Source organism: Meriones unguiculatus, chromosome 2 (genome assembly GCF_030254825.1).
Source record: "Meriones unguiculatus strain TT.TT164.6M chromosome 2, Bangor_MerUng_6.1, whole genome shotgun sequence".
In the NCBI taxonomy this organism is placed as follows: domain Eukaryota; kingdom Metazoa; phylum Chordata; class Mammalia; order Rodentia; family Muridae; genus Meriones; species Meriones unguiculatus.
The window spans coordinates 75,982,836-76,010,083 of NC_083350.1; the positions used below are offsets into that span (position 1 = coordinate 75,982,836).

General features: G+C 43.7%; 1 protein-coding gene across 2 annotated transcripts; it reads right to left on the bottom strand.

The window, feature by feature from the left end:
- Positions 1–1,414: 1,414 nt before the first annotated feature.
- Positions 1,415–18,412, bottom strand: Snrpd1 (small nuclear ribonucleoprotein D1 polypeptide). Of its 2 annotated transcripts, none has more exons than XM_060377679.1 (4): positions 18,282–18,412; positions 11,612–11,688; positions 9,233–9,399; positions 1,415–4,729 (listed from the first exon to the last, which is right to left on the bottom strand). In XM_060377679.1, the coding sequence occupies exons 1-4, from the start codon at positions 18,293–18,295 to the stop codon at positions 4,571–4,573; spliced, it is 417 nt and encodes a 138-aa protein (XP_060233662.1). In that variant the 5' UTR covers positions 18,296–18,412; the 3' UTR covers positions 1,415–4,570. The 2 variants fall into 2 exon arrangements, with proteins under 2 accessions (XP_060233662.1, XP_021497894.1); XM_021642219.2 differs by having other exon boundaries at positions 4,553–4,729; positions 9,208–9,399.
- Between the last annotated feature and the right edge of the window lie 8,836 nt (positions 18,413–27,248).

Sequence of the window (27,248 nt, forward strand, 5' to 3'; positions counted from 1 at the left end):
ACAATTTTAAGAATGGGGGAAGGGTGAATGGGGAGGAGGTCCCCCCATCAGTGGACTCGGAAAGGGGCACGGTGGAGATGAGGGAGGGAGGGAGGGACTGGGAGGGAATGAGGGATCGGGACACGGCTGGGATACAGAGTTAATAAAATGTAACTGATAAAAAAAAAATAAAATTAAAAAAAAAAAAGACCAGCACTTAAAAAAAAAAAAAAAATAGAATGGGGGAAGGGAATTGGTGTGTCCCCATATACATACATATACACAGTAAACATTTTTATGTGTGTAAACATTTTGTCTATATGTATGTTTACATGTGTGTGCCTTTGGAATGAGACAGTTGAGGCATCATGTGGGTGCTACCAATCTAAACTGGGACCTCGAGAGCAGTAAGTGCTGCTAACCACTGAGCCCTGTCTCCAGCCCTAAAATAAACAACCAACTACAAAAAGAAAAATAATTTAATTTCAGGAATTCTGCGAACTGTTTAGTGTGGTGTTAAATACTTGCCAGCACAACACAGTTGACAAGTTAGGTCTCTGACACAAGAATTAGATTTCAGCTGGTAGGTAATGGGAAGTAGAGGATCTTCCTGAGTACAAGGCCAGGGCAGAGCTATCCAGTGAGACCTGTCACTCACATACACAGTATCTTACCAATCAAACAGAATCAGAACATGTTTGCTATTATTATTCCTCCTTCCTTCCACACTCAGCACCTGTCATGACTCTTCTGGGCCAAACAACTACCACCCTGGGATATTCAGCCATGCTCCCTTTGAAAGGGGATTGTTCAAGTACACACTCCTTCTTACTCCTTGCCCCATTCACCAGCACCCAACCACTCTCTACCAATCTGCAACTTTGCATGCAGCCTAGGGGAGGGGCTAGAGTTTATTTATACAGGCCAAGGAACACTGGAGCCCCAGCTCCATCTGCAGATGTGGGGAAGGAAGGCTTTCCAGGGACAGCCCTTTAGGGGAGGAGGGCCTGCACCCCATACCTAACATTTCTGTACTCTAGAACAAAGTCCAAGACGCGGAGTGAACTCTGGTGGAATAGAGCTTCAGTTTGTCGTTGGGACCTGAGGGGAAGGGTTAGATGTCATCCTCTGGGAAGGAATTTTAGCAAAACCAATGTCACCGCCAGCGATGAGGTTGTGGAGCAAGAGAACTTAAGATTTTCTGTAGTGAAGTTTTCAAGCACAGCTTTAAAAATGTTCAGAGGATAGAAACATTTTTATTTTTTATCTCACACTCTTAAAATGACTCATGTCAAACAGATACTTCTAACAGGTCAAATATGCAAGCCAGCCTAGCTTCCCACTTGCAACCATCTTACTCTCGGCCTCTGAAGTGCTAGAATTACAGGTGTGTTGCCACTTGAATTTTGAGATAAAATGACAACTTTCTATACAGTTTTCTTAGTTTGGGTTTTTAATGCATGAAACACATGATCAAAAAGCAAGTTAGAGAGAAAAGGATTTATTTAGCTTATACTTCCATATTGCTGTTCATTATTGTAGGAAGGTGGGACAGGAACTCAAGCAGGCCATGGACGGTGCTGCTTACTGGCTTACTTTTTTATAGAATCCAGGACCACCAGCCCAGGGATGGCACCACCCACAATGGGCTGGGCCCTGCCCCACTGATGACTAATTGGAAAATGTCTTAGAGCTGGATCTTGTGGAGTCGTTTCCTCATGGAGGCTCCTTCCTCTCAGACAACTCTAACCAGTACAAGCTTTGGGGTTCTTTTTGTTGGTACTGCTTGCTTTGGACCAAGGGCTTGTGTATGTCTGGCACATTCTCCACCACTGAGCTACACATCCATCACTTAGAAATTCAATTTACATTCTGCTTTGAAGACAGGGTCTTACTGTGCTTTGCTCAGGGTGCTAGAATTATAGGCAGATGACAGCACACCCAGTTATTTAGCTATAATCCTATCGAAATGTTAAGTATGGTGAGTGTTAATTATTCAGTCTCTGTAAAAAAGTAATCTGCTTGCTAAACCCAAAATAAGTATTTTCAGTCACATGGGTGTGTACAGAGCAGTGAAATCTATCACCTGACTTGCACCTTCCTAGCCGAGGCTTACAAAGTGCCTGTTTTGTATAATGTCCTTACATGGTCTATTTAGAGACACTTTTCTTTGGCACTTCAGTTTGTAATCCAGTGGCCACTAGGTATAGATAGTTCTGTCCTGTTTATTTGGGGTTCTTTAAGCCTCTACCTCCCTTCCAACTCCCCCAACCCTAGGTACAAGCGATGAAGATTAGAAGGAAGAGCCGCAGACCTCTTTAGACGTAGTTCTGGCTGGTTAGGGTGGATGAGTGCTTTGGGGAAATGCCAATCTCAGTCGTCAGGACATCTAGCAGCCGCAGCCGCAAACAGCAGGTGCAGCAGGACCAACAGGCAGCCTTCTTCCTCCTCTGTCCATCTCCTTGAAGTCTCTTTCTCTCCCTGGGCCCTGGTATCGATCTCTCCTAGAGTCCTCAGAATTCCACTACCTTCAGCTGGCAACGACCACGCCCCTCTCTCGGTCACTGTAGACAAACTAAGGCAGTTCCATACCCCACTGAGATTAAAACCAAAACATTTACATAGCATTTCAAAGAAACCACAACTTCCACCACATAGTGTTTGCAAAAGTAATTAAAACTAAGATCCTACACACTGCTTTTGTGGGTAAACAAAGGATTTGAGTTAAAAATCCAACTTGTTTTTTGAGACAGGGTTTCTTTGTTCAGCCTTGGCTGTCCTAGACTCGCTTTATAGACCAGGCTGGCCTCAAACTCAAGAGCTTCAACTAATTTTCTATTGTGCTGTAGAGTTTAAGCCAGCTTAAACCTTTTCACAGCTGAGTGTGGTGGTGTACACCTTTGAGTCCAGCACTTGTGAGGCAAAGGCAGGAGGATCCCTGAGCTCAAGTCCAGCTTGGTCTACAAAGTGAGTTCCAGGACAGGTAGGGTTACACAGAGAAATTCTGTCTCAAAACAGCAAAAATCAAACAAAAAAACCCACATAAACCTACCATCACCCAAACAAAAATAATAAAACGATAGCTTCTAGTGGAATAAGCTCAAGAAGTACCCACTGCAGCTTCTTCCTGTTAAGCTGTCTTTAGAACATTGCAAACATTCAAGACAAGCTTTTTTCTCTGTGGAGACCTGGCTGGCATCAAACTCAGAGATGCACCTACCTCTGCCTCCCCAAGTGCTGGGATTAAGAGTGCACCACCACCACACGGTTGACACTAAAACTTTCAAAACAAAACATGCTTTAAAATATATCTTTTTACCATTTTACTTAAAATCACACCTGGCTCTGGCTGCTACCCTGTGAGACACTGACATTTGCTCACTGCAGGAAAGTACCTTACCACTTAGTTACATCTCCAGCTTCCCCACCCCTTTTTAAGATTTACTATGTATACAAAGTTCTGCTTGCATGTACACCTGCATTCCAGAAGAGGGCACCAGATCTCACATATGGTTGCTGGGAATTGAACTCAGGACCTCTGGAAGAGCAACCAGTGCTCTTAACCTCTGGGCCATCTCTATAGCCCCCCTCCCCAGGTATCTTAATTTAAAAAGTTACGAAGGCTGGGCATACTTGCATTATTTCTGCTAACCCAGCATGTAGGTGAGGTAGGTTAGGTCAGAGGCAGCCTGAGCTACACAGTAATGCCCAGAGTCAAAAAGAACACAGAAAAATTGGGGCTGGGGGATATGCATTGGTTTTTATACTGCTGGTTGACCTTTGGCCTAGTATCTAACCCCATCAGGCATCAGGCTCTGTACACATCCTCTCATGCATATTCTGTGCTGAGTACTGAATCCTTCTGTGTACTAAGCACTTGATTTACCACTGGGCTACAGTCTATCCATCATGTACAATGCAATGCATATGGCTGTGAACCTGCCTCATAGCAGATGGCCTTCAACTGCCATCTTAGCCTCTTCAGTGCTAGGTACACAGACATGTGCCAAAACATACATGACACACTTTTAAAAATTGTGTGTGTGTGTGGTATGCCTGAAAGCAGAAGAGAGCATCAGATCCCTTCAAGCTTAAGTTACACAGTTTCAAGTCACCCTATGAGAGTGCTGGGTCCTTTGCAAGAGTATAAAGTGCTAACTATTCAGAATATGTCTAAACCCGAAACACAACTTTCTTGACCTTCAGCTGAATTCCTCAGGGTGGAATCCACGGGACAGGAGTGGGGACGGAGACGGTGTGTATGTATGTGCGTGCACACGCATGATAGAATAAAATTCACCATTAAAATTTTTTTTTCACAGCCAGATGTGATGGCACACACCTGTAATCCCAGCACTTGGGAGGCAGGCAGATCTCTGTGAGTTCAATGCCAGCCTGGTCTTACAAAGCGAGTCCAGGAAACCTGTCTCAAAAAACAAAACAAAACAGGAAAAAAAGAAATCAAACCCATGTTGAATGCATGTGCAATGTGACCAACCCACAGAACTGAACATACTATGTGACTACACAGTTAATACTGAAACTTTTGCTTGATAATCAGCAGACAACTCTGTCCCCATACTTATGTTTATTAAAAACTGACAAACAAACAAAACCTGTACAAAAACCATCCCCAATTCCTTATCACTTTGAAACAGTAATCTTGAGTGACATTATCGCCTAGGACCCCCTCTTCCTCTGCCGCGACCACGTCCTCTTCCTCTGCCTCGGCCTCGACCTCTTCCTGCAACTGGGGGAAAGTAACAAAGCAGGTGAAATTCTCTTCAAGTCATAGCACCCAAGCACCACACAGCCTTACCCCACGCCCTTTCCCACCTCTTTAACTCAGCTTCTCAAATCGGCCACCGTCAGGTAAAACGGAGAACTGCCAGCAGCGCTGCAATTTACACCCTGTGCCAAATTTCTGCTCACCGAATAAAGCCGAGCAAGTTACTCTCAAGTCAAGAAACCTTACATACATTATATCAAACAACAATCTAGTAACATGGGAGCTTGAAAACTTGTTTGGCTCGATCATGACTTAGTATTTTAACCTATAACCCTATCTTTAACACTTGCTCATCATGAGGACAGAAAAAAAGGAAAGAAAGGTAAGAAACCACAGTGTACTTGCCTGGTGTACTCAGACTGAGATTTGTGTATAACACCCCTCCCCCAACCCACTCCGTGGTCAGAATCAAATCCAGGGCCCTATGCAGGCTGGTCAGGCAAGTGTTCTGCCACTGAGCTACACCCCCACACTCCTGTAAAGTCATTCATTCATTTATTTTAAGGCATGGTCTCTTCTAGCCCAGGCCACCCTGGACCGTACATACTATGTAGACCAAGCTGGCCTCAAACTTACAGAGAACCACCTGCCTCTGGCTCTCAAATGCTGGGTTAAAGTGCATTTAGTAAAGGAAGAATACCTTTCTAAAGAAACCAGGATCTTAGATACAAAGAGTGACATGATCCAAGGCAGGAGGCACAAAAACAAAAAATGGTTGACATCATCTATGGATATCAGGCTGAAAGTCTGCCTCCTCATCTTGTAAAGCTTGTCTCATTTCCTTGACAAAATAGGTAGAAGAGAAAAAGTAGAAGGAATCAAAGACCCCGACACAGAAAGGCTTGAGGTTTAAAACAGCAGCATGAGGTGGGACTTTAAGGGTTAATTAGCGTTTTGTAAGCTATGTGTCACAATCACTTTTCTTTTTAAACTGAAAAAAAAAAAAAAAAAGGAAATTCAAAAGCATTTGTATTGTTTTAACTAATTCCAGTGGCTACAAGACAAAATACTTATCAGGTGGAAGACTCAAAGACTCAAAGTGAACATACTGCAGAGCTCGGTAGCACAGGCCTACAACTCGGGGAGGCAGAGGCAGGCGGATCTCTGTGAGTTCTACAAAATGAGTCCAGGACAGTTAAGGCTACACTGAGAAATTCCGTCTTGAGGGAAAAAGGCAACATCTATGAAATAGTGGCCCCTTTCTCCCGCCCTACTCTTACATTGCTGGCCGACAGCCATATCTCCCAAAGCAGATGCTGTGTGGTTCCAACGTGAAAAGTCCCCCACAGACTCACACGCTGTACCACCTGTCTCCAGTCGGTGGAGCTGTGTGCTTTGAGGCTTCATTGCCTGGGCACACTTCCTGCTCTCTGACTCTAGACCACCGACAATGGAGTTCTGCTTTCTCCAAAATAGTAGGATATACTCCTTGACCTATCAGCTAGAGCAGTGGCTCTCAATCTTCCTGATGCTGGCCCTTTAATTCAGTTTGTGTTCTAACTTCTAACCATAAAATATTCTATTGCTCCTTCATAACTAATTTTGCTACTGTTCTGAATTAGAACTGCTGAGCTAGAATAAAGCTTTCCTTAAGCTGCTGCTTGTCAGGCATTTTGTCACAGGAACAAGCAAAGTAGCTAATACAGCAGGAAACTGAAATCTTTCCACGAGAAAAGAGCTCTAGGATAGACTTCTAGGTCCTGAAGCTTTGAATTGCTTAGTCAGGAGGCTGATCAGGAGGGGAAGTCCAAGGCCAGATCGCAATATGCCAAGACCAATTCAAAATGAAGTAAAATGGGGCCCAGTGAGGTGGCTCGGCAGGTACAGGCGCCTGCTGAGCGGGATTCAATCCCCAGGACCCACCTGGTGCAAAGTGAGCTGACTCCTGCAAGTTGTCTCACTTCCACACACACACACCATGGTATATGTGTACAAGCAGGCACAGGCACCTGCGCACGCGCGCGCGCACACACACACAAATACATATAGAACTAAATGTAACAATAAATTAAAATTGTTTTATTTACTATCACATTTGTATACATGACATGTAACATGTCACTTGAAAGGAGGCCACACTGTACATGTGGAAGCCAAAGCACAACTTTTGGGCTTCTCTTTCCACTGCTGGTTTTAAGATCAAACTTGGGTCATCAGGCTTGCTTGGCAAGTGATTTTACTAACTCTGAGCCATTTTTAGGCAAAGAAGACCCAACAGATAAGAAGTGGAGGCTCTTTTTCCAGAATGTCCTTTTTAAGAGTCTTTATAAAAATAAATATATGACTAGATCAAACAGAAAAAGAAGAGAAAATAGGGCTAGGGCTAGGGCTGCAGGTCAGTATGTAGAGTGTATAGCCTAGTGTGCACTGGCCTTGGGTTTGATACTAGCACCACACAAACTAGCATGCTGATGCTGAAAGCAATCCTAGCACTTGGAAATGGAGGCAGACGGAGTAGAGTAAGTCCAAAGTCTCAGCTACACAGCTAATTTGAGACCAGCTTGGGCTACATTAGACCCCAACTCAGGACAAAATAAACTAATAAATGAATGAACAAATAAATCAGAGAAAACTAACAATGTCAAACTACTAAAAACTCCCCAAAGAAAAACTGGGAGAGTTTTGTTTTCTTCAGGAATTTGGCCCCAGTATGACAGTCCTACACCAATACACATACAATCAGACATGAATTTCTGGTATATGGGAAGAAAGACCTAATAAAAAGTCTGTATTTTTGTGTGAAATTCTCAAAGAATAAACTTTTAAAATGTAAAAGTAACACAGGGCATGGTGATGCATGCCTTTACTTCCAGCACTCTGGAGCCAGAGGCAAATAGATTTCTGGTTGAGGCCAGCCTGGTCTACATGAGCTTCAGGAAAGCCAGGGCTATACAGAGAAGCTCTGTGTGTGTATATGCACACATACACCACCCAAAAAAGGGAAAACTACAATTAATATTCTATCAACAACAAAAACTATGATAGCAACAAAATAACAGGATCTTATTTAAAAAAAAAAATCAAAGGAGGCTTAAAAATAAAGTATGTGAGGGTCAGATGATTGTTCAAGGTTCCTGAATAAACTGCATTGAAAAATAAAAAATAAAATAAAATAAAGTATGTGCTGACAGAGAGGGCAAGGTCAAGAGTATTTCCCAGAAGACAGAGTAAAACGACAAAAATAGAGACAGAAAAGAGAAAAAGAATCAATTAAATGCCCAATTACTGTGGCACACCTGCTAATCCCAGCAGTTAGGGAGGCAGAAGCGGGCAGATCTCTGTGAGATCAAGGCCAGCCAGGTCTACAAAGTGAGCCCAGGACAGCCAAGGCTACACAGAGAAGCCCTATCTCAAAGAAGGAAGGAAGGAAGGGAGGGAGGGAGGGAGGGAGGGAGGGAGGGAGGGAGGGGAGGGAAGAAAAAAGAGAGAGAGAGAGAAAGAGAAAAAGAAAGGAAGGAAGGAAGGAAGGAAGGAAGGAAGGAAGGAAGAGCACGAATTCCAGAAAGAACAAGAGAAGTAATCAACAAATTTCAAGTTTTCTTAGGAATATGGGCAAGGAAATTCACAATGAAAGAAGGATCTAAAGCAAGAAAGTTGTAGTGGGGAAAGAGGAAGGGAAAGCTATACAGCAAGCCTCCAAATCTAGAACCCAAGGACGGAAAGGACAGCAGAACAGTGGGCTCTTCTCCACAGCAGCACCAGGAGCTCCAAGTAGCACATGTGCTCGGAGGAGTAGTAAGATGTTTTGAGCAGGGCTGGAGAGATGGCACAGAGGTGAAGAGCACTGACTGCTCTTCCAGGAAACCTGGGGTTCAAATCCCACCACCTCATGGTAGCTCACAATTGTCTCTAACTCCAGTTCTAAGGGGCACTGTAACAGCATGGTCCAACGCTTTATATTTGCTTACTATGTTGCTCCCCAAAGTCTGCTTGCTGTCTTTTACAGCAGGCATAGATGGAGGAAAGTAGCCCAGATAAGAACATTAGCAAGTATTTTGAGATTATGGATGGGAAATAGCCCAGATAGACATTATTATTAGGGATGTGGGCTTGGGAGGTAAAGGTAGCTTAGCTGGTAATATCTGCCTTGCCAAGGTGAAATAAGGCTACTTTAAAACCTATCAGGTGTTTGTTTCTTTCACTGATTATAACAGGTTGGATAGTGCTGCTGTAATAATTATAGGGCTAATAACAAACATTATTAGACCATGCTTTTAAATTAACCGCAACAGGATATGACACCCTTTCACATACATACATACATGCAGTCAAAACACCGATGTACATAAAAAACAAAACAAAACAAAACAAAACAAAAAAACCAACGGCTCTTAAAAAATAATGTTCAGGGTAACAAAAACATCCTCTTGGTCACAAATGTATTTTGAACAGTGAGTTAAGATTTAAATACACTATACATGAAACACCTTCACACCTACCAGCTTCCCTTTTCTTAGACTTCACCTTAGGTTCAACATCCACAAGTAGTGTATCCAGAGGTAAGCTGTCTGGTAGAATAAAGTACCGAATGTTATTGCCTCGAATACTCAGGGTTTCCAACTGTACAGGCTCTCTGTTCTTCAGGGTCATTTTCACGGCTTTAAGATGCGTATTCATGCTGACATCTACACCTGAAGGGGAGGAAAGCAGAACAGTTACCAGCATGATAAAGGCTCTCGGTCTCCACAGTTGAAGTCCTACTGTAAGGAGTACCTTTTGCTATGCGGTAGGGCAAGTTGCTGTGGTAATCTACACATTTTCCCTCATAAAGACTTTTCCTAGCCACACTACTACTGTAGAGAGCTAGGTGCACTGCCAGAACTGACACACCTGCTGTGTGGCTAAGTGACATTTGTAACCTCAGCACTCAGCAGGAATGGCACGGGAATGCCAGAGCTCAAGGAACGCCTGCACGGCAAAGAGCCACTCTGCTAGACAAGGAAAGAGACGCAGCCGGCTGTACAGGAACGCCAGTGCTGGGCTCACCTCATGTTACTACTTTCAAAACTGAGTTCTTCCCCAGATTAGAGTTTGTACAATTCTACTGTCCCCGTAACTTCCTTACCCAACATTCTATCAAGCCAGGGGTCATTTTAAAGACCTATGGTATTGTTTCCTATGACTAGGAACTCCTCCCCCACTTCCTGAGACAAAGTCTATGCACCCCTGGCTAACCTCAGACTTGTGATTCTGCAACCCAAGTTTCCCAAGCTTGGTCTATAAAAACTCAACACCACATCCATTTTAACATGTCTGTCTGCCTATACATCTATTCATTCATTCATTCATCTATTTATTTGGCTTTTCGAAACTGGGTTTCTCTGTAGCGCTGGCTGTCCTGGACTCACTTTGTAGACTAGGCTGGCCTTGAACCCATAGAGACCCGTCTTCCCAAGTGCTGGTAGTAAAGGTGTTTGCCACCACACCCGGCTCTTCTATGTATTTATTTTAAAAAATTAGTTTTAAGGGGCCAGAGAGATGGCTCAATGGTTAAGCGTGCAGGGCTCTTACAGAGAACCAAGTCTGGCCCCAGCGCCTGCATCCGGAGGCTCATGACTAGCTGCCTGGAGCTCTAGCTTCAGAGAGGCCTAGTGCCTCGGCACCCAAAGGCACCTGCACTCTCGTACACACGTAATTAAAGAGCCTGTGTGTTAGTACGCATGCATACATGACTGTGAGTGTCTTCAACTGTTTTACACTTAAAATATTTGCATGCATATGGGTATGCAGGCGCCTATGTGCTATGGCACATGTCTGGAGATCAGGATAATCCACAAGACTCAGTCCTCCCCTTCCTCTATGTGGGACGAGGCACGAACTCAATTGTCAGGCTTGGCAGCAGATACCACAGGGCTGAGTCTCCACTTTGTTTTTGGAGGCAGGGTCTCTCACAGAACTGGGATTACAGAAGCACAAAGTATCCATCTTTTTGGGGAGCTGAGGATCTGAACTTAGGTTCTCAAGCTTGTACAGCAGCAGTTTACCAACCAGGTCATTTCTCTGGCTCCTCTTAGTATGCCTTTTCAAATGTAAACATTCGATCTGTCTATCTGGACCGAATCCAGGATCCCAAGCATACTAGGAAAATGCTCTGTCACCTCACAGCCCAATCCTTAATTGAACTTATTTGTATGTTTCTCTTTATCCCATTAGACTGGCTGTCACTATGCAGCCCAGACTTGCCTCAAATTAAGTAAGGGCTCCTGTCTTAGCTTTTTAAGTGTTGGCATTACAAGCATGCACCACCAGGCTAATGTTACTGCTTTTGTTAATACGATAGTTACAAAGTTTAGCGATCCATCCTAACCTAGTTTTCTCACTAAGCCATTATTTTACTGTATAGAGTCAAGGTTCCCAGGATGAATATATGGCATCATAGTTTTTTAACCAACACATCAGAACAAACTGTACAGCCAAAACCCATTATCTTTCCTCAAAAAGTTATGGTCGGAAAACATGAATTATTTTTAGTCACTATTACAAATCTTTTCCTTGGGCCGGAGAGATGGCTCAGAGGATAAGAGTGCTACTGCTCTTCCAGAGGTCCTGAGTTCAATTCCCTGCAACCACATGGTGGCTCATAACCATCTATGATGAAATTTGGTGCCCTCTTCTGGTGTGCAGGCAAAACACTATATGTAACAAACACACAAACACACATCTATCTATCTATCTATCTATCTATCTAAAAGAATCCTTTCCTTACTGGGCAGCGGTAGTGCACACCTCTAATCCCAGCACAGGCAGGCTCATTAAACAACAAAAACAAAAAAACCCCAACTCTCTCCATCAGGTAAAAAAAGCATAACACAAACAAAAACATAAACAGTCCAACCTCCATACCTGTGATTGTCCCATGAACTTGTGTTCCATTCTTCAATTCAATGGTTACAGTTTCATGACTCAATTTCATCAAAAATCTATAAAAACAGAAATAAAGTCCTGAAAAAAAATTTTTTTTTGTTTTATTTGAGACAGAGTTTCTCTGTGTAGCCTTGGTTGTCCTGTATTCACTTTATAGACCAGGCTGGCCTTGAACTCACAGAGATCCACCTGCCTCAGCCGCCCAGTGCTGAGATTACAGACTTGTGTCACCTCACAAAGTCCAGAATTTTTTACTTTAACATTTAGAAATATTCTTATGAAGCTGGTAGGGTGAAACTGCTAGAGATCAAAATCTATAAAATGCTACTGCAACAATTCCTCAAGAACACTTGTTACTCTTGCAGAGGACCCAGTTGAGTCCCGGATCCCACATGAAAGCTCACAACCATCTGGATCTCCAGTCCCAGGGCATCTTGAGCCCTATTCTGACCTTCATGGTCACCAGGCCAACAATGTGGTACACATACTTACGTACAGAAAAAACACTCAAACACATAAAATAATAATCACATCTTGTATTAGTAATATACACAGTGCTTAACTTTTCCTGAACTAAACACTCAAACTTATAAAGGGACAAATTAGTAACTGTCACTTGACATCTGATGGTTGTCCACCTTTTCCCACTCCTTAGGCCACACCATTCCAGGGGGTGTCCAACCTGCAGCCCACAGGCTGTATGAGCATCCAGATGTTTACCTGGCAAGATAATGCTATCTACAAAGTCTGTGATTTTGAGTTGAGTCACATTCATAGCTGTCCTGAGCTTCAGACTAGAAAATACTAGAAATGATTACAAAACAACCTCAAATGAAGACATTCAAGATCCTAGAGAGATCAGGCGTGGTGGTACATGCCTTTCATTCCAGCAGAAGGGAGACAGAGGCAGATGAGCTCTGTGAATTGGAGGCCATTTCACAGACCCTAGACTAATTTTAAGCCACAAAAAGGAAGAATTGTAATTGATAGCCTAAGATTACATAGGAGAAATCTAAAGAAAAGGAAAAAGAAAAAAAAACTCTTTTAGAATTGTTCTCTCTTAGAATTCTCTTAGGTGAACAATTCTAGCCCATAAGCATACATAAGCTTCTACTTCATACAATGAAGGCCATTCTTCAATGGTATCTGTAACACTTAAGAGTCCACACTGGAGATAATTCTCTAAGAAATATTTCAAGAGCTAGATAATAGCCCATTATATGGAAATGTCAATTATCCCACTGTGAATGATATTTTCAACTTTTTACTGTTACAAACACATTTATGCAAGCACTCACCAATACCAATTAACTACCTGCTAATTTCCTATCTATGCAAAAAAAAAAGAAAAAGAAAAAAAAGGCGGCGGGGGTGTTAGTGAGAGGCATAGCAAGATGCTGCCAAGCCTGAGAATCCAACTTTGATCTCAGGAACCAAAATAATGAGAGAATTGACTCCCTCTGGGATCCTTTGACTTTTGTAAACATACAGCGATGCCATCCCTTCCCCCACAAATAAATGTAATCTTTTTTATTTATAGAGTATACTGCATGCATATGTGCCAGCAAGCCAGAAGAGGGCACCAGATCTCATTATAGATGGTTATGACCCACCATGTGGTTGCTGGGCATTGAACTTGGGACCTTTAGAAGAACAGTCAGTGTTCTTATTAACCTGAGGGATCTCTCCAGCCCAGTTGTTTTTTTTTCTGTTCCTCCCCAAGACAGGGTTTTTCTGTATAGCCCTGACTGTCCTAGAACTCACTCTGTAGACTAGGCTGGCCTTGAATTTATAAAGATCCACCTGCTTCTGCCTTCCGAGTGCTGGGGTTAAAGGGGTTCGGCACCTTCCACCTTGCTAAAAATTAGAATCTTGAAGCAAGGCGGGCAGATCTCTGTGAGTTCAAGGCCAGACTCCAAGCCAGCCAAGGCTATATTATCAAAACCCTGCCTCAAAAGCAATCATCATCACCTCCAACAAATTAATTACAACACTGAGCAAGATGGCTCAGCAGGTAAAAGTACTTGCTATACTGGTTGAGGTTGAGGTTTAATCCCTGGGACCCTGGTAAAAGGCAAAAACAAACTCCGAAAAAATTGTCTTATACATGTGCACCTGTTGTTGCATAAGTAATAATAACTTTTTTTCTAATAAGCAAAGCTAAGAAAAATGTATACTTGTAATCCTAGCACTTGGATAGCTGTGGGCAGGAGGAACAGAAATTCGAGGTCTTAGCTATACAAGAGCTTGAAACCATCCTGGCCAAATAAGACTGTTTCAAAAAAGAGAGAGGAAGGGGGAGAAGGAGAGAAAACAGAAAGAAAAGGAAAAGGAAAAAAGAAAAGAAAGGAAAGGAAAAAAGAGAATAGAGAGATGGCTCTGCGGCTGGTCAAGAGCACAGACTGCTTATTCCAGAGGACCCAGGCTAGGTTTCCCATCACCCATACCGCAGCTCAAAGCTGTTCCAAGGGATCCAATACTTCCTTCTGGTCTCCACAGACATTAGAAAAATGTGGTGTACAGGCAAAACCCTCATATAGATAAAATAAATCTTTATTAAAAAATAATAAGGGACTGGAGAGATTGCTCAGAGATGAAGAGCTCTGGCTGCTCTCCCAGAGTCCTGAGTTCAATTCCCAGCAACCACATGGTGGCTCACAACCACCCATAATGAGATCTGGTGCCCTCTTCTGACATGCAGGCAGAACAGTATATAAATAAACAGAAGCTAGAGGCAGGCGGATCTCCAAGAAAGCTAAGGCTTCACAGAGAAACCCTGTCTCAAAAAACCAAACCAAACCAACAACAACAAAAATACAGAGTTCCAGAATTTAGTAGGCCTTGAGACCTCAGCATAACAGTCTCCATGCTAGAAGTACTATTCAGGCTGTAAGCCTCGGCACATAGACAGCACCATCTGCCAAAACTGAAACATTGGCTTAATCCATCGAAGTCCATAGCTATGGGAAAGTTTCTAAATGCTCTAACCTTGTTCTCTGTAGTTCTTTCTGCTTTTCCGCTTTCTGGCTAACTGTTCTTGTTAACTTTAGCGTGTCAACTCAGGACATGGGTTTTGTGCTTAAAAAGCTCATCTGCGAAAAGCTCAGTGCTGAACACCCAGTGTAGACACCAGACTTTGTTGGCTTGAACCCATGCCTGAGCAGTCTTCTCTGGTAAATACCTCACAACAGGAGAAAGGAGGAGGAAGGCAGAAGTAGTGGCAATCTGCCTGAGACTTGATAACTTTCCTGAACATACAAAATTTGTATTTCTTGAATTGTTTATACATTAGTCACACTCCCTCCATCAGTTTGAGTTTTTCTTTTCTATCTGTCCATCATTTGACTACAAACTCCCAACTGCACACCACCATATACCTGGCTTTTTTTTCTTAAAAAATTTAAATATTTTTTTATTTTCTGTGAATGAGTGGGTTTTTTGTTGTTGTTGTTTGCCTGTTTGCATATATGTATACAACATGTGTCCCTGGCACCTACAATGCCAGAAGGGGTTTCAGACTCCATGGAACTGAAGTTACAGACAAATGCTATATGGGTCCTAGAAATTGAACCCAGATCCTCTGGAAAAGCAGCCAGGGCTCTTGACCTGACCCATCTCTCCAGGCCCCTGGCTTTTTTTCTTTCTATTTTACTCTATTATGACCCTTTGGAGCACAGGCTTTATTTAAGTTGATGTTTCCCGACCAAGACTGCAAAACAAACAAAACCATTCTCTTCTTTCCCTTTTATACTTAGAAAGGTGAATCAGGAATTCTTTTCTTTCTTGTGTGGGCGAAGGAATGAATCTCGTTTGCTACTGTCCCAGTTGGATGGCAGTTATTTCATCACACGCTGCCTGCTCCTCACTTACTCTTGCTCTAATTTCTTTACCATGACATACTTATTGCAAGGAATTAAAGTTGGCAGTCACAAATTATCAAAATGTTGCCATCCCTCTCTTTCTCTTCAGTAGTTTAACACTTTCAAAACCTTGTCTTCTGGAAGTAAGGTGCTAGCATTGATACTTAAGCATGTACTTCTAGCGAGGACAGCCTCCCAAAGCACCCTAATATTACAATTTCACACAGTATCTGACAGTATCACCTAGCAGACACTCCATACTTACATGTTCTAGCCTATAATCCACAATACCACAACTACATGAAGTGAAACAATTCTACAATATCACTCATGCTTTATTTTAGCCAAACGGCCATGGCATGATAATCCTACAATATCATTTAATGATACTTCATATTCAAATTTTCTATTCTGTCTTATTTTTCTACAATATTCTTTGTACACTCCTATAGCATCCACTGTAGTTAAACTGCACAAGTAATATTTTTTTCTTTTTTGAGATAGGGTTTCTCTGTGCAGCTTTGGCTGTCCTGGATCTCACTCTGTAGACCAGACTGGCCTCACACTCAGAGCAATCTGCCTCCTCGAGTACTGGGATTAAAGGCATGTGCCCCACTAACTGGCTGCACAAGTAATATTACCCATCCCGCTCTTCCCACAATTCTGCTATGGAGACAAAAAAGTAGCAGAACCTTTCTACAGCCAAAACTGGATTGTAACCGCACTGAGGACAGGCTGAATGCTTCAGCAACTAAAGGAAAGCCAACCTTAAAATACCACCTAAAAGAAAATTACTGTGCCAAGCATGGTGGCAAAGACCTTTAATTAATCCCAGCACAAGATGTGGGGTCCTTTTGTGGAGATAATATTTTGCTAAGAAATTCCCTTAGCTAGGCACAACTGGGCAGTGGTGCCACCTTTAATCCCAGCTCTCAGGAGGCAGAGGCAGGACGGATCTATGAGTTCGAGGCCAGCCTGGTCTACAGAGTGACCAGGACAGGCAAGGCTACAGAGGAACCCTGACTTATTTTTTTTTTTTTAGTTTGTTTTTTCAAGACAGTAGTTCTGTGTAGCTCTGGCTGTCCTAGAACTCACTCAGTAGACCAGGATGGCCTAGAACTCAAGAGAAAGTGCCACCACCTCCTGGCTGTGAATTTTTGTCTTAATGCAAATGTGACAGTTTGGTACATGGGATCCTTTTAGTATCCAAATTCTCCCTATTTGAATAGAAAGCCAAAGAGAACTGGATAGTGAGACGTTTCTGGAAATATTAGGAAAAATGGCAATTTATCAGATGACAGAGAGATCAAGAGAAAAGGAGCCATAAAAGCTCACTTCCTACGTTTGGGCAAGGTGGCAATAGGATAAAGAAGAAATACAGTCCTATTAACTGATGTACAAATAAGAAAGTGCACTGAAAATGCAAACTAGTCAAACAGCCATTTTCATGAGGTAAAATACATTCTCCCATAAGAAGTAATTTTTATGTTGTGCACTACACAAAATGGGACTCAGGACAAGCCATTAAAAAAAAAATCACATCATGGGCTGGAGAGATGGCTCAGAGGTTAAGAGCACTGGCTGCTCTTCCAGAGGTCCTGAGTTTAATTCCCAGCACCCACATGGTGGCTCACAACCATCCATAATGGTGCCCTCTTCTGGTGTGCAGGTCCACGTGCAGACAGAACATTGCATACATAATAAACAAACAAACAAATCTTTAAAGAAAATCACATCACGAGCAGAGTCAGCACTTGCCTAGGATGCTGGCTGGAGGTATCCCTTGTACCATCACCCCAAAGCAAATCTATCATAACAGAACCTTTAAATGAGATAGGCATACAAGTCATTGCAAATACATTATAGTTCACAGTAGGCAGTAAAGACACAGCAAGAGTGTTCTGCAGCTTTCTCCCTATGTGACAGTCCAAATACAAATGAAATGGGGCTGTAGCTCAAAGTTCTCTGGGTGCTAACCCCAGAATAGGTGGAAAAAAAAGATTTTTTTTCTTTTATTTACCTGAAATGCATTCTCTACAAACTCCAACTGAACAGAGCATTTGTTGTTTCAAACAGACCATAAGTAATCTACTGTCTTCACCGTCAAACAGAAAACTTCAAAACTTGGAATTGTGGACAACTACTTTAACAGGTGTCCAATGGCATCCTGATCAACTCCAACAGTTCTCGACTCAACAAGAAACTAAATATTTCTAGCGATTGGCTTAGGCATTATATCCTGTTTCAGCCCTGGCCTCAAGCCTATTCGTTTGGAACTAACCATACCCGCGAAAAAAGCCGCTAGTCAGGCTCCACCAGCCGACGTAATCTGTGCAATCAGGCGAAAGTAAGGTAACTTCTGCCCCATCCCGGGACACTGTCTCTCGTGAGTCCAAACCAACACTAACGAGTTACCAACCAGGACAAAACTAAGGAGAACTTCATCTAAAGCGTCTTGCAAAAAGACGAAACCATGCTAGTTCTGAGCTGTCGTCAGTCCGAGTAGCCCGACTCGCCACGAAAACGGGCCACTTGCTCAGTTCAAGCCGCGGGATACGAGGTGAGCCGAGACTGCTCGGCCCCTCCGTTCCTGGAGGAGCGGCGGGGCCGGGCGCGCCGGTCCCCCGCCCGGGCTCCGGCGGCAGAGAGCGGGGCGCGGCGGGGCCGGGGCCGTTAGCAGGCCGCGCGCACGCGGCTTTCCCGCCTCCCTGCGGGCGCAGCGGCCGGGCCCCCCGAGCCGGCCCAAACCCTCTCCCCGCCGCCCTCGCCCGGCCGGGGAGCCTCCTCACCTCACGAGCTTCATCCTAGCGGCGCAGCCTCCCTCCTGGTCCGACTGCACGCGGAATTCAGGCTCCCAAGACCCACCGACTAGGCGTATGAATGGCCGGAAGAGCGCGCGGAGGCCTGCGGACGGACGCGGGACGAGAGCGCGGAAGCCGCGCTGCCTTCCGGCCGCCGCCGCGGCGACAGCGGCCCCCGGCGGCGGGAGGAGTGCTCTGCGCCCGCGGAGGGCGTGAGGGCTGGTGGAAGACCTGGGCGGGAGGAGGCCGACTTACCGAGGCCTGTAGAGAGGTTCTGAGAGAAGACCTCCAAGACCTGAGTTTGATCCTTCGGATCCGCACGTTGGAAGAACTCAGTCCCGCACTTGACAACGAAGCTGAGCTAATCAGAACTTTGGGCAGAATGGTTTTCCTTTGGGGATGTGAATTGTAATAACCATAGAGCTAAACGGCACCTTCTTAAAACCAGAAAAACCATTCTCTGGATAGTTTTATTTATTTCTTTACTCATTTATTTGTGTGTGTGTGTGTGTGTGTGTGTGTGTGTGTTCGAGACAGCCATGGCTGTTCCGGACTCAGAGAGATCCACCTGCCTCTGCCTCCTGTGTGCTGGGATTAAAGGCCTGCACCACCAGACCAGACTAGGACAGAGTTTTAACTAAATCCTTCATTATATAAACTAAGTCCTTCGCCTTAAAAAAAAAAAAAAAAAAGCATTTGAGTATTTCAGTTAAAGGTAATTAAAAATTCAACTCCTTGTTTGCAATAAGGATAATAAATAAGATAAATAAATATGATAATAAGAATAATAAATAAGGATAAAACTAATCTAGCGGGGCTGGAGAGATGGCTCAGTGGATTAGAGCACTGGGTGTTCTTCCAGAGGACCAGAGTTCAATTTCCAGCACCCACACAACAGGTCACAACTGTCTGTAGCTCCAGTTCCAGGGGATCTGACACCCTCACAAAGAAGAATGCAGGCAAAACACCAATGCACATTAAATTAAATTTAAAATTTTTAAATATAGCTCTAACACTGGTAAGTATAATTACTCGTCATCTGTATGTGTCTGATTGCAGAGCAGATAATTTTCACTATCACGAGAAGTTTGAATAATGTTAGTTTATTATCATATTTGAGTCTTAGAATTTATTATTTACTGCCCTCAGGAGAATGCAGTGTCTGAAAGAAGGAACTACAAATGTTTACTGCAGTTTCCACTATCTAGACTACTGCTTTGATATAATGTACATCTTTCACACAACAGCAGTGATCCAGTGTATGGGAACTGGTCCAAAGGGAGGCAGGCAAGCCCAGAATTGCAGTGTGCAGTGTATGGGTGGCTAAAAAAAAAGAGGCATGGGCCAGGGCATCAAGAAAACCACATCGGTCCTAAAGATTTGGGTTAGAAGATATGTGGGTTATAAAATAAAACAATATTATGTCAGAGGGAGGCATGATGGTGCAAGTTTGGCACCATCAGGTACCATGGAGTATCTAAAATCTCCTTCTCCTAAAAGGAGATTTCACCCAAGCTATAGTCTACCTGGTTTATCTCAAACTAGTCAGAGCCAGGCACATTCTTAGGCCAAGGCCTGAGCATAAAGCCTCACACACGTCATGATTTTGTCTGTTTTATGACTGATCAGGGTGACTCACGGGGTAATTGTGAGAGTTGCCACTCAAGATATTTCATTAATGTCAAGATAAATGTACTGTCCTTGATTAATATTCATGAATAATTAAATGCCTCCCCCATTAAAATGTATGCCTTATAAGAAAGAAAACCTTGTAAGCCGGGCATAGTAGTGTATGCGTTTAATCCCAGCACTCGGGAGGCAGAGACAGGTGGAGCGCTGTGAGGCCAGCCTGGTCTACAAAGCAAGTCCAGGGCAGCCAAGGGAAACCTTGTCTCGAAAAACCAAAAAGAAAAGTCTTGTGGATATCATTCACTCCAGCAGTGCCAGTATTAAGCACCTAGTACTTCTTTCTTTTAAGAATAAAAAAAAAAATCACTACACTTTTATTTGGGTATTTGGTGGGGAAAGTTACAAGGCATTTCTGTTGTGTGAAGTTATTAATATTTACTATTGGTTTATCTTCTAGTAAAGCTTGCTGTTAATCTTAAACAGCTGTATAACCAAATCACCACACAGAGACTGGGTTTTTAGTTAACCTAGAACACAATGCTGGGCAATATTTACTCCAAGCCCTCAGTTTCCTGACATTTAGATTTCCCACATTATACTTGATTTTTGTGAAATCTTAGGTCTGGTTCATGCTCCACCTCCTCCAAGATCTCTCCTCCAGCTCTGCTCTCCTAGCTTTTCTCTCCTCCCTTCTCCTCCCACTCCTCCTTCTGGCTCCTCCCTGCTCAACATTGTGTCTAGTTGCTTTATTTTGTCTTGTTTACACAAGAGTTGAGACAGGATGCTTAGAATGAGTATCACAATGCAATATCCAGATTGAAACCAGAGAGTTGGGGGTGGGGTGGGGGAGAAATCAGTATCTGAATGAACAAGGGTAAGGTGTATACATTAAAAAAAAAAAAAAATTATACCAACACGTTTCCCAGAAAGACACAACACATACATCTACTCACCTCAGAGAGGGAGACCACAAAGACCAAAGTAGGGATACCTCTCGGGTCCACCTTGGTGAACTTGGTTTTACTGGGGTTACTTACAGGAATGCAGATGAGGTCACTTACATGAGCAAAAATGACGCAGAGACAGCTGCATCACCAAAGCCCGCCCCAGTTTGGGTGACAGCTCACAAATCTAGGAACCTGGGGCACACTGCACAGCCTACAGGTACCTCAATAGGTTGGAGAACGTCTTTTCCAGGCGCCTCAGCTGGACTGAACCTGTGGTGGTTTGAAAGAAAATGACTCCCAAAAGCCCCCAGGGAGCGGAACTATTAGGAGGTGTGTCCTTGTTGGAGTGGGTGTGGCCTTGTAGGAGGAAGGGTGTCACTATAGGAGCAGGCTTTTAAGGTCTCATATGCTTAAGCTATGTCCAGAGTGGCTCACAGCCTCCTTCTGTTGCCTATGGATCAAGATGTAGGACTCTCAGCTCCTTCTCCAGCACCATGACTGCCTGTGTGCTACCATGTTTCCTGCCATGACAACAATGGACTCTGAAACTGTAAGCCAGCCCCAATTAAGTGTTTTCTTTTATAACAGTTGCCACAGTCATGGTGTATCTTCACAGCAATAAAACCCTAAGATAAAACCTCTTCCAGGAAGCTCATCTGGTTCCCGCTTCTTTCAAGCAGCTAGTTTGGCCTCAGGAGTCTTCTTTTGCAGCTGAGCCTGTCTGAGACTCTTTCTTGCAGCTTGGCTCTGCTCTTCTGAGAGGGGCCTGGCAAAGGGGCCTAGTGAATCTGGTCAGTTTCAGGGACTTCCTGAAACTATTTTGGGTCGTTTACCTTCTTGCATATGGAGCTTCCTGTAGGATGGAATGTGTTAATCTCAAAGGAAGCCGCCACACCACAGGGACTGCGAAGGCACATGTGTGGAGAACAGGACAAATTGCTGGAGTAGTTCTCACTTTCTACCCTGTGGATAGTAAGGACCAAACTCATGTGTCAGGCTTGGTAACAAGCTCCTGCATTTATCTGCCAACACATCTTTTTGGCCCATTTTGTTTTGTTTCAAACCATTAAAATTTGTGTTTCTTGCTTTTGTGTGTACATGTATATGTGTGGGCACATGCGCCATGAAGAACATATAAAGATCAGAAAACGACTTTGTGGAATCAGTTCACTATTCTCACCTCACTGTGAGTTCTGGGGATCAGAATCAGGCCGGTAGGCGTGTGCAGTGTGGTCTTTATCAGTTGAGAAATCCTGCCCGCCTGCTTTGTTTTGAGAGCAGGCCTTGCTATGTAGCTCTAGCTGGTGGACCTTACTTTGATCCTCTTGCCTTTGCCGCTTCCTTTCCCCGTGAAGGCTGATATGATGAGCTGAGTCATCACACCTGATGAGACATCCCTCCTGTCCCTGAGACTGGGAGACCAAACAAATATAAGCTGTCCAGGATGCTAGGTTGTTATAGTAACTGTAAAAAAGGTGTTGGGATTAAATTAAAAGATGACTGTGCTGGGCTATATAATATTCATTATTATTTGCCCTATGATTATCACAGGGGTATTATCTAATCTGCTATCACAAACAGTAAGACACAGATACCTGTTAGATTTATAATTGCCTTATTTACATTGGGCAGGCCAGATTCTCCTACCTACACTGTCTGAATCACTTCACCATCAGTCCTATGTTCCATCCACAATCTTATAAATACTTGCTTTCATTCTTCATCTGGGCCTTTTCACGCCATTATTGGAGTTCTTCCTCCCGACTCCATGTGGTTTTTTTTTTCTCCAGGCTAATCCATCATGGCATCCTCCTTCTTCCTCTCTGTCTGTTTCCTGTGATTCTCTCTTGAATCCAAAAGCCCAGGAACCTTACCCATGCCTACCCCATTCTGCCCTGCTCAGGTATAGGTTGTTTAATCAGCTATGTCTTAGGCAGGTTAACAAAACAAAGATAGAAGTAACCAGATCTTAAGGACCAGTAACACGCATCAGACCATCCTCCAACACTAGGTGAAGGGTCTAGCCAGACTGAGCATGGCAAACATGGTTTTGGCCAGACTTGCCCATCCCCACCCCACCCCATCCCTCTGCCTTGCTCAAAACCACTCAATTACATTCCTGAAGCCAGCCTCCAAGGTCTATTCCCTTATTTGGCCACTTCCTCTGCCTCCTGAGGCTGGCTGACTTCTAAAGTCCAATCAAAATCCAATCAGCAATCAAAAGCCCTCATGTAGGTGCCCTAATTAACCTGTCTAATCAAAAGGAACCAACTCCTTCTAGCCCAGGGTTTCCCCCTTTCCCTTTGTAAACCGTCGTTTTCCTATGTACCATGTCTATCACCTCTCTAGTCCTGCCTTCCTCTCCCTTGTGCCTTTCCACTTCCCCCTCCCCCTCCTCCCCCTGTATTTGTCTCTTATTCCTTGCCCTCTGTCTCTCTGGGGCAGATATATCTCCTCTGTGCTGAATGCTTGGTCTTGGGGTCCTGAGCAGACACTGATCCCTTCAGCAGGCAAGTGCTGTATCACTCACCCTGGCTCTCCTTTCTTTTTCTTCCTTAAGGTAAATGCCTCTCTATACGTCAGTTATTTAAGAAAATATTTTCCTTCTTAATATCAGATCCCTGACTAAAGACCTTTTACTTTCATTCATGGCTGATAATCTTGTATTAATTCAGTCTTGTCATTGACCAGTATTTGCAAAACCTGAGTTCTTTATTTTGTTTTGGAGGAGACTAAACACCCAGTCAAGGATCATCCTGAGTTTTCAGTAGATCACCAGTTTGACTGCGCCAAATTCCAAAGCCCCTTGACAGTTGACTCTAAAAAAAAACCATTGGTAAAATACAAAATAAAATTCGTCATATGTGATATTACAGGATAATTGAGATTTAAACCCAAAAGACCCCTGGTATTGAATCAGAGGTATGAAATGCTCTTCGACACATAAACAATAATGCTAGAAAAAGTTATTTTCCCCCACATGCTGTACAATGCAGCCCTCTGAGCAAAATCACCAACATCCTCAAGAGATGAGCTGTCCTAACTGCAAGAGTCTCATCCTCCCTGGGCTTGTTGACTTTTGATCTCCTTCATAAAACAAGGGGGTAGGAGCCCTCCTCTGTGGTGGATATAAACATGGTTTTGTTTTGGTTTCAGGTGTGGGATGTGGCTCAGTCCATGCGGCAAGACTCATGCAGGCTCTGAGAGGAGATCGTTGCCTTTAAATCTGAGGACGCTGCAGAGAGAATGCCAGAGTCCAGACAGTGGCAGTTTCTGCTTTTCCCTTGCTGCCCCTGATTGCTGTTGTGAGACAAGAAGTTGGAGATCTCCTGAAAGGAGGATTGGACTGGCCCCAAAGAATCTGATGACCCTAACCAGCAGGAAGCAGCTAAGAGGACTGCCCCTCCTCTCCCATTAACCCTTTCTCTCTTCTACCTGGTGTTTAGGTGTTGGAAGGGATTGGGGTGGAGAAGGGGGGAAGATAAAGAGTTAAAGTATGCCACCACTCATCAGATTTCATCAGCTCCTCTCATCCACTGTATGCAATTCAGCCTTAATTGTCTGTGGTTGAATGGGGAAAAGCGTGTCTCTGGAAGTGCTAAAGTATATAGGCAAGAAAGGATAACTGGGGGGAGGGGGTACCGTCTGTGAGGGAATGGGAAAGCTATCGTCCACGTTGTTTGGGTCCTACCTGCTGGAGGGCGTGTCTGACAAACCCTGCCCTCTACCTAGGGGCGGGGCTTCCCTTCTCCTAGAGGCCCATCACAATATAAGCCATACATTTTGGTTCCTCCCAGTCCCTTTCTACTCTCTCCCTTCCCCTATCTCCTGCCTTCCTCTCCCTCTCTTCTTTCCTCTGCTCCCCTTTCCCTCTTCCCCTCTCCCTCCTTAGCTGCTCCCAATAAATTTGCATTTATATAATGCAGCTTCTTCTCGTCGTTAGTTCAACCACGTTAGGCCAAGTCTTTACAGTGCAGCTGCTCTAAGTAACCCCTCATTCGTGCTCTGCATCTAATCCTAATAAACTCGTGGTTTTCCAGGAGGAAGTTTGGTGGAATCATACTCTGTTTTGCTGTTGGGACCTGATGAGAAGGTAGACCAAAACATTTTTGTTTTTCATTGCACATTTAAGTAACTGGCTATATATAATTTTAAAAATGAACATCTCCACTAAACAGATTATTACTAATGCTCTAAATTACTTTTTGAGGGAGGTGTCAAGTCACCCTCTGTAGCCCAGGTCAGCCTTGCCTAGAACTCATGCCTAAAACTTCCTGTTTTAGCCTGAGTTCTAGGATTATAGTCCCATGCTATTTATATTGTTACTCGCAAAGATTTGAGGAGAAAGACAACCAATGCAAATCATCATGGCCAAATTAATTAAAACAAGCTTTTTAAATTCATATACATAAGTGTCTCCCCCTATGGTGGGGTTTAAGAAGTCAGCACTGAATATGAGGAAGACACAGTTTTTTAAAATTGTTTTATTTTTATTAATTACAGTTTTTTTCACTTTGTATCTCATCTTTGTAGCCCCCTCCCTTATCTCCTCCCAATCCTACCCTCCCTCTTTCTTCTTCTCCTATGCCCCTGAAGACACAGTTTTTATAGCTCAGGAATAGGGGGTTTCCAAATGGGGGGGTTTGGCAGGCAAAATAAGCAGGGTACCAGGAGAAGAACATAGGCATAACAAGTTAGACATAATGACCTCCCGAAACAAAGACATGATTGCAAGGTGGGCATAACAAATAGTCATAACAACCTTTTGAAACAAAGATAGGATTGCAAGGTGGTTATAAACAACTTGTTGAAACAAAGACATGGAAAAGGCAGTACAAAATCACTTATCGCTAAAGTTACAGGCGGGATAGCCCAATCCTTGAGAAACAGGTTTAATCATAAACAGAAACGAGCCGAGTTCTTTGCTATAAGGGCTCCTTCAAGCCTAAGATGGAGTGTTGGAGGCTGGTCTGATGCCTGTTACTAGTCCTCAAGATCTGGGTATGCCTAACTTTGTTCCATAAACCTATCTGTTTGGCTAATTTAAAGGGCAGAATGGGGTAGGCATGTCTAAGATTCCTGAGCTTGGAGAGGATGAGAAAATCATGGAAGACAGACAGACAGGAAGAGAGGAGGAAGGAGGAAGCCATGATGGGTTACTGTGGAGAAAAAGTCACGTGGGCTGAGAGGAAGGACTGCAATAATGGTGTGAAAAGGCCCAGACGAAGAATAAAAGCAATTAAAATGGGATTATGGATGAAGGGTAGTCCAGTTGACGGTTTAAGTGGATGGCATTGGGTGGGGGCTGGGAGGTGGGTGGGGAGGATCTTGAGACAGTGTAGGTGAAATATCTGCCCGTCCCAGGGTGAATAAGGCCATTATACATCTAACAGGTGTCTGTGTTTTGTTATTTGCGATAGCGGGTTAAATAACACCACTGTGATAATCTTAGGGCTAATAAGAAACTTTTATAGCCCAATAGCCATTATGTAAATTTATTACAACAATGGAGGCTGGTTCATCAATATAATCCCTGGTTTCAAAGTAATTCTGTGTGTGTGTGTGTGGTTTTTTTTGAGACAGGGTTTCTCCGTGTAGCTTTTGCTATCCTAGACTCACTTTGTAGACCAGGCTAGCCTCAAACTTAGAGATACACCTGTCTCTGCCTCCCACCGTGCTGGGATTAACAAGCATGTACCACCACACCTGGTTTTCAAATTAATTCTTATTTTTAAAAAAGATTTATTATGTGCAGTGTTCTGCATATACACCTGCATGCCAGAAGAGGGAACTGATGTTTGTGAGCCGCCATGTGCTTGCTGGGAATTGAACTTAGGACCTTCTAAGAAGCGCAACAGTGCTCCTAACCTCTGAACCATCTCTCCAGCCCTCAAATTAATTCTTTACCAGAAATAAGTACGTATAGCCAGGTGGGGTGACACACACCCCCAGCTCTCAGGAAGGCAAAGGCAGGTGGATCGCTATGGGTTAGAGGCCAGCCTGGTACAAAGCAATCACAGAACGGCCAAGGCTACACAGAGAAACCCTGTCTCAAAAAACCAAACCCCCAAAACAACTGAAAGAAAACAAAAACAACAACAACACATACACACACATACAAAAAGAAAATCCCCCCAAAACCAAACAACTACTTCTGCTTCTTCGGATGTTCCAAAAAGCCACAGCCCGTCTGAATATCACGTTGCTTAAGCTTAGTGGAAACGACAGCATAAGAACATCGGGAAAGAACGGGCGAGTCCTTATGTGCTCCAGCGGAGCTTGGAGGAGGAAAGGAGCATGGCCATTTAATCCCAGCCCTTTACATGGGCCCCTGTTAAAGGCCAAAGCACAAGGCTCTTGGGATAGGGCCACAGAAAGT

Bases quoted from the DNA above. Each gene is read 5' to 3' on its own strand.
- Snrpd1 (XM_060377679.1), bottom strand. The intron at 9,400-11,611 runs GTATGGAGGTTG...CCTCCCCTTCAG, and splicing joins AGTTCATGGGACAATCACAG to GTGTAGATGTCAGCATGAAT. The intron at 4,730-9,232 runs GTGAAGTCTAAG...ACTTTCCCCCAG, and splicing joins TTGTGGATGTTGAACCTAAG to TTGCAGGAAGAGGTCGAGGC.